At 35.5% G+C, this 8308-nt stretch overlaps 1 protein-coding gene across 5 annotated transcripts; it reads right to left on the reverse strand.

Moving 5' to 3' along the window:
* Positions 1–522: 522 nt before the first annotated feature.
* Positions 523–8048, reverse strand: LOC149571017 (RAN GTPase-activating protein 2-like). 5 transcript variants are annotated; one of them, XR_016359748.1, is made up of 4 exons: positions 7830–8048; positions 5851–7681; positions 1677–1740; positions 523–1375 (listed from the first exon to the last, which is right to left on the reverse strand). XR_016359748.1 is itself a non-coding variant. In XM_089812583.1 (2 exons), the coding sequence occupies exon 2, from the start codon at positions 7641–7643 to the stop codon at positions 5937–5939; it is 1707 nt and encodes a 568-aa protein (XP_089668709.1). In that variant the 5' UTR covers positions 7644–7681; positions 7830–8048; the 3' UTR covers positions 5663–5936. The 5 variants fall into 5 exon arrangements, 1 of the variants encoding a protein (XP_089668709.1); XR_016359747.1 differs by having other exon boundaries at positions 1647–1740; XR_016359746.1 differs by lacking the exon at positions 1677–1740.
* Between the last annotated feature and the right edge of the window lie 260 nt (positions 8049–8308).

Here is an 8308-nt window from a genome sequence, read left to right on the forward strand (position 1 = left end):
AAAAATTTCTACCTTTACCCATAATATACAATGAAAACCCCCTGTTGACTATGCTTTGTTGGATTTGGTACAACCTTCTTCTAGTGTTACCTATAATATAGGAAGGATGCTAACAAACCTTGTAGAATTTGGCTTTACATTGACTAATTGCATTTTCCATTATCTCACTCCATGAGATGACATCTCTAAGTCATTATTTTAAACAGTATGCATGCCTTGTTTACATTTTCATGTCTACCTAGACAATTACAGATGAATTGTCTATACTTACACATTTTGCATACATGGAAGTTACACATGCCTTCTCTATTCTTCGACATTATGCATAAATGTCTACCTGGAAAGTTAAAGCCACAATATTTGACAAAACTCTTCTATCTTTTACCTGTAATATATGACAACTCCCCTTTCCACTATGCTTTGATGGGTGTCCATACATTGTTCCAAAACTCCCATTTTCGAGATAGGTGGGAAGGATAATGGCAAAGGCCGTGAAATGTTACATTACACATGCTAACTGAATTTGCTTGAAAGTGCTTAATAATTAAAATTTGTGCATATCCTGCAAGCATGGAATTTAATAAGATGACATCCCTTTACAACATTCTGTATAACATTTGCATGCCTTGTCTACTCTTCCATATTTTGCACGTATGTCTGGCAGCTATAATATCTGATCTCTTCCCATTATGTTTTGATGGATGTTCATGCCCTAATCCAAAGCTCCCATTTTCTCACAATCATGGAGGAAGCTGGGAAAGGTTATGGAATTTGGCTTTACACCTGCCAATTGCTTTTGACAGATGACATCTCTAAGACATTATGTTAAATAGTCCATTTGCTTCGTCTATGTTTCCATGTCCATCCAGGCAAATTCCACATGCCTCGTCTATACTTAAAAATTTTGCATACATGGGCAGTTACAAATGCAATGTATATGCTTCTAGATTTTGCACACGTCTGGCCATATTTTTTTGCATATATGGGCAGTTAGAAATGTATGTTATATGCTTCAAGATTCTGTATACATTTTTTCCCACAGTTTTCATTCATGGCAGTTATAAATGCATTTTACATGCTTCAAGATTTTACATAAATGTCTGCCAAGACAGTAACACATGCTTTGTCTATGCTTCCACATTTTGCATGCATGGCAATTACACATGCATTGTGTATCCTTCCAAATTTTGGAAGCATGTCAACCTGGGCAGCTACAGCCACAGTAGTTAACAAATTATTCTATCCTTTACTAGTAATATATGACAGAGAACCCCTTTCCAATATGCTTGCGTGGATGTGCATTCCCTATTCCAATGCTCCCATGGTGGCACAAGTAGGAAGCATACTGACAAAGTCATTAAATGTGGCTTTTCACCTGCCAATTGCATTTTCAAAAAAATTAGCAGCCTATATGATAAATCAATTTACAGTGTATCTTGAAAGAGTGGAATTGCATGAGATGGCATCTCTTAGTGGCAATCTGTCAACAAGTTAACATTTACAGTCTATTCTTCCCCATTTTACTTATGTATCTACCAAAACATTTCCAACTATATGACAAAAAATCTCTTTTCATTATGCTTTAATGAATGCCAATGCCTTGTTCAAAGGCTACTATTTTAGCCTAGGCCAGGGAGGATACGAACAAAGGTCATAGAAGTTGGCTTGACACCCACAATAGCATTTTGATTTCCTTGAGAGTCTCTTAAGTCCTTTCAACAAATCCATTTTGTGAACATCCTGCAACCATTGCAGTCAATGAGATTGCATATCTTAAAGGTATGTTTTAAAAGAGTCAAAGTGCATTGTTTGTTATACCCAAAGTAACAAGAATTGGAATCAGATTGGAATCCGCAACGCCGAATTGAATCGGGAATCGTCCATGAATCAGAATCGAATTGGCCATGAATCGGCAAATTTAAGAACACTTGAAATTTAGAGATTTTAACAATTTAAAATTTATTTCATGCACCCTTTTATTGAATATAACTTAAACACACTATAACATCATCAAATAGAAGCTAACATACATAAACATGAAACATAAATGTTAAATCCATCAGATACGTAACTACGTTACACGTAAAATGTAAATTGTAGCTGAAGTAAGTAGAAATCATAGGATCATAATAAGTCAAATCATAGAATGTATGTAAGATGAAGATCCATAAGACATCAAATCATAATGTATGTAAGATGAAGAATCAAGATCCATGAAACGTATGTCTATCAATATTTGTATTTGTAAATGTAGGTCTATTAGTCTTTGTAAACATATCCTTTTTTGGTGCTCTTCCTTCTTGCTAGTTGCAAACATGTGGGTTTTCTTTTCTCTTCTTCTCTCTCACTTTTCCTCTCTTCTACTCATGTTAAATAATTAGAAGGCCCTTTAGGGTTAAAACAAAGAGGAAGGGCGAAAAAACAATTAAAAAAGATGTGTTTTTATTAAAATTTGACTCAACTTTTTCCCTACCTTTGCGACCAATTTTTTGCAATTCACAAAAATGATTCACGCAAATTTTTACATGAATCGCATGAATCGGCAATTCATGCCATGAAATCGCTGAACTGATTCACCGGTTCCAAAAAAAATGCAAACCATGAATCAAATTGCCAAACTGGCGATTCAAGCGATTTCATGGCAATTCTCATTACTATGGTTATACCACGCTTTACATACATATCTATCAAGGTATTTGCAAGTTGCAATTACAACATCTAACAAAATTTCTTTATCCTTAATGCTTTGATGAATGTCTACGCTCTATGCTAAACCTCCCACTTCAGCAAAGGCAAGGACAAGGATGGCAAAGTTTGTAAAGTTTGGTTTTACACTTGCCAATTGCATTTGCTTGAAAATATCCTCATTTCACAAGAAGGAGAGGGTTTCCATCTCTTCTTACAACACTATGTTCTTTTGAAATGGTGAAAATGGTGGGGAACAGTAAAGGAACCAAACTTGCTATAGGAATGACAAAAGAAAAAATGGAATCTTTTGAGAAGTTCAAAACAACAAACTGAAATGGGAAAAGACAAGTGAACAGGAAAGGTTGAGTTAGGAAGGACCCACAGGCCTGGCCACTCAAAGTAGTCAATGGTTAGTGTACTAGTTTAGCCTTCCCATTTGCGGGGATGCAACAGTAGTGAACTGACTTTGTAAAACAAAGAAAGAAGTTTGCATTTTTCACAACTTCTTACCTCTGTCAAAAACCTGATTCTCATTTACATTCTCCTGAGGTAAACTGAAATTCTCATTCCCATCAGTTTCACCACATACATCAAATCTTTTCATCAGCAGATTAGGTGAAATAAAATCATTCTCATAGTGCATATAAAAACTTGAACTACTTTCTTCATCTTGCTGACTATGAAAATATGAATCAGCGTGATCACTACTAATATCTGACTGAAATTGATCATCACTAAGTGACTCATGGATTCTTTCAACCAGAAACACAAAGTTCTCATATTCAACTTCATTCAACGAGTTACATGGAGCAGATTGTAACTCACCTTGTGCCTCCGTAAATAAAGAGTATGTGAAATCTGATCGTTGCCTACTTGCAACCATGTTACTCTCTGAATTAGATTTATCCTTTGCTGAAACCTCTTCACATTCAAACAGCTGATTAGTTACCAAAATTGAAAACTAATTCTGAAAGTACTGATCTAAACTATGTTGATCACTACCATTTTCTTCATCAAATTGAATGTCGGAATAAACCTTGAACTTATCTTTACAAGACCTATCAGCATATAAAGGAAATCTATAATCGGATTGACAACACACACTATTTTCCACTTCACCATATGAAACATCAAAACAATGTTCAACAAGATCAACATGAAAAGAATCTGAAATAGCATTAACCTTCCCTTCATTAACATTCTCTACATCCAACAAATCGTCATGTGCAAAGACATTTGAGGAACAGTCATCTACACCTCCAAAATCTGACAAGGATTGTTCGGATTCTACATCTCTTTCTACATCAAACTTTGGGGAATTGATTTGATTGAATGAGAAAGTATTATGAGAGAACATATAAAGATCCTTAGAGATACGTGCTTTTCAAACTCACGAGCCAACAATTCTGAGATTTCATCAGAGCTCAAGAAGATTGCCTCACAAATCTTCTTCTGGCTATGGTTATTATCTAGATAACATGAAGAACTTACAACAACAGGATCCTTAGTGTAATAATCTAGAAAATCAGTATTATTACAACATTCATTCTTATCATGGAATCACTAGATCTACTGTTGTTACAACTTTCTTCAACTTCATATGTACTGTAACAAAATTTATCTTCTCTTTTATGTCTATCTTCTCCATGCTGATTGCTATTACTTGATTCATTAACATTTGAATCCACCTCTTCACATTCGGAAGATAGATTATCTTGCTCTACGGATTCATTATATTCATTGCTACCTTGGCTTTCAGTGCACTCATTATCATTAAAAGACATACCATGAAATCTATAATCATCATTTTCCATTTCCTGAATGAACCTTTCAATTTGTAAAAACCTTTGTAATCTTATAGGTGCTGGCCAATTGACTGAATCGGGTACTAGAACATCAAGGAAAACACTAGGTAGGGAAGATTCTTCAGGTCTACAATGAAAAGGCATCTTACTGATTACTAACTTAAGCCTTAAATAACATTGTTCGGCACTTAAACCTTGAGTATTTCCTACCTCAATTCTTATAAGATTGACAATCCTTTAAACACCAGAGATATTCACCAAATGAATGAAGAATGGATTAGTCCATCCTGAATTGGAGACAATTTGTCAAATCTTTGGATTAGTCCATCCTGAATTGGAGACAATTTGTCAGATCTTTTCTTAAAATTGAAAAAAACTACCTATAACTCTGGTGTTAATAGATAACAAGTGCAATTTATTAAACAATACATATCCGATATAATTTTGATTCTCGCTCATCTAAATACATAGGAAAATTCCACAGAAAATAGATCTTATATATCAATTAAACATTGAAAAAAATGTAAATAAATTTAGAGAAGAAAAGGCATGTATATGAAAGGGCCAAAATTTAGCTGAAGTGTATTCTAGTTTACCAAGAGCTGAAAAGGACTTCACCTATGATAGTCTTTCTGTATTTAGAATTTTAAAATCACTTTTTTGGCCAGTTCAATGTGTGAATGATCCAGCTCAAGTTGCAGTATAGAAGAAGGCAAATATTCAAAAAAATTGGGAGTTAACAGGGATGTCGAGGTAGAAATTAGTTCTAATTTATTCAAAAGACCACCAAGGCGAAAGATTTTGGGGGTAATTCAAACCATTTTAATTATTTTCAAAAGTGAGGCTTCTCAGCAAATCTTCTAGATTAGTTTTCCTAGCTAGGTATCATATATTTTAATATTTGCATTTAAATAGACTAACAAACAATAACCCCAGATGGTCGTATTCATGTACTACCTAAGTTGAATGCAATTTGAAATATAAAATTAAATTGGGGCATGCATGAAGGTTCACAACAGCTAGGAAACATGTGTTGATGATCTCATTTTACCATACAAATGATGTTATATTACATATGAAAATGAATTAACTTTCACATTTGTATCTGACTTATTAAAATAGAAAGCGAATTTCAGAACTCTGTGCAGCTTCAAACACCAAAACAAAAATTAGAGATTCAATTTAATATTTATTTACCTCTGTACACAACTCACAAATTTTTTCATTGTGACAAACTGACGAAATGAAAACTGCGAATATAAAGATGTGGTTACTAAAACAGAACAGCTTCATGGGATTAGGAGTAACCAAAATCACCCAAATCTAAATGTCTGCACTCGAGATCTTAATGCCATACCTCATTTTTGGTTTATGGACTTTTTAATCCAACTCAGTGTCACTATCACTGCCATACCTCACTTTCGGTTTTTGCATTTTCTCCTCTCACTCACTATCGCTGTCAGTGATACCCTCTGCTCTATATTCATATTGCATGCCAGCATATTTAAATTGATATTCGCCCTTGGTACCTTTTCTGAGCACATCTTTAAATTGATGATAACGTCCAAGTACATATTCGCCCTTGGTACCTTTTCTGAGCACATCTTTGACGGTCTCAATTCCTTTTTTGGTAATGAAATTCTCAGAAATACGAAGCCAACTGAAATTGGGCTTGTTTGCAATAGCTTCCGCAGCAGCCTTAGCCCCAATTCCAGTCATAGCATTTGCACTCAAATCAAGTACTTCGAGCTGCTCATGGCCTTCTGAAATGGCTTTGCAAATTACAACTGATCCATCATCCTCGAGTTTATTGTTTCCTGCATAAAATGCGGTCAGCAAATTCTTATCAGCAAGGCATTCTGCTAAAGCTGGAGCTGCTTTTGGCGTGATCTCATTTCCTGAAATGATAAGAACTCTCAAGGATGGAGCTTTATCCTTGAGGCTGCGGGCAATAGCAATCACCCCTTCATCCTTAAGTTGATTGTTTCCTGCATAAAACGCGGTTAGCAAGTTCTTTACAGCAAGACATTCTGCTAAAGCTGGAGCTGATTTTGGCGTGATATGATTTCCTGCAACCACAAGAACTCTTAAAGATGGAGCTGTATCTTTGAGGCTGCGGGCAATAGCAATCATCCCTTCATCCTGAAGATTCATATAGCCTAAGTCAACGTCTGTGAGACCTAGATGTCCAGAGATGACTTGGCTCAGCTGAAGCATGCGCACGTTTTTGGTAAAATTGCTCATTTGTAACATACTGCCTTTTCCCAAAGCTCCTCTTGAAGCCGTAGCGTCATAGATGCCATTGTTGTTTTCTGAGAAATCGAAATCGTCCAGAGCAATGCATTTCTTAATAAGTTCCAGAAAGGTCTCTGCTACATCGTCTCCTTCTACCGAGTAAATGACAAAGAAACTATTAATCCTTTCAATAGATGGAAGAAGTTCAAAAATGGCTCCGAAAGCTTCTAGGGAAATGTTGCCAATAATGAATCCCAAATTTTCCACCTTTTTCTGAGATTTCAAGAGTGGTGCAAAAGCTTCGACGGCATTCTCTCCCAATTCCCCCAAATCAAGAGTCAAGGATCTCAGCATGCACCCTTCTAAAGCAGATGAAAATATTTTCATAACCTCAAGTGCCTCTTCCTCAGATCTTCCGCACAAAAAATTTGTAAGATCCACATCTTTTAAAGTTTTGTGAATATCCATCAGGACTCTTTTTGCAACAAGGGCTGCCTCCACTCCATAACTGCGGTTGCCAATGCATATCTTGGTACAAGAGTTCTTGAGCTCTTCCAATGGCCTGAAGAGCTCTATGGCTAAAGGTTCGTCAACAAGTCCTCCCCATTTCCCTCTTGATATATCAAATTCAGTTTCTCTCACTTCAACGATTTCGTCATCTGCTTCTTCATCTCCTTCTTCAACTGTTTCTTCATCTGTTTCAGGAAACGTTTCTTCATCGACTTCTTCAACTATTTTTTCATCTGTTTCAGGGAACGCTTCCATGAAATTAGGGTTTTCTGTCTCCGCAGGGGGTCCTAGCTCAAAGGCATCTGTTATATATTCTATTTCTTCTGCATGTTCTCCTGCCCTTTCTGTTGGAGGTGAGAGGTTCGTGAATGATATTCTATCTGCATGACTCTGGATGGTGTCCATGACCTTTACCAAAAGAAAAAGAGCTCTGTTTCTGTGATCTGTACCAAAACACCCAAAACGAGATTTTGAATATATATAGACTGAATACAATCATTATAGTGTTAATTTCAAAAAATGAGGAGTTGCAGGTAAACATTTCGATAAAATAATTTTGCGAGAAAAAGAAAGCAATACAGGATCATGTACCTGAAAACTCCTGGAGTCGTTACAATATATTTCCAAATTTGTCTGGCAAGGTGAAAATTCAATAGATTTATGCAATGCAAACTCAGAAAACTTGTTAGGCAGAAGTATGTTCTGCAATCGATGGTTCAAAAATATGAGAGAGTGCAAGACGATTAAAATAATCTCGTCGCTATCTGTCGCCCACAACCATTAGCTCTGCACGCCTTTTATGGTGACGTTTTTTTTGCCTATCCATCTTCTAGTATCTATCCATCTTCTAGTATCTGCCCTGTTTTACGTTAAAAACAAAACTCAATTAATTAAATTAATTAATTTAATTAATTAAATTAATTAATTAAATTAATTTAATTTTTAATTTACTATACTTTAAAATATTTATTATGCTGAGAAGCATATAAAATGGGAGAAATACTTCCCAGCACAAAGAATATTTCAAGGAATAATCCATGTAAGGAAAAAAGATTTGGTGAGAGTTACAA

The sequence above is a fragment of the Cupressus sempervirens genome, chromosome 2 (assembly GCF_028749045.1).
Source record: "Cupressus sempervirens isolate cs-2001-9-10 chromosome 2, ASM2874904v1, whole genome shotgun sequence".
Classification (NCBI taxonomy): domain Eukaryota; kingdom Viridiplantae; phylum Streptophyta; class Pinopsida; order Cupressales; family Cupressaceae; genus Cupressus; species Cupressus sempervirens.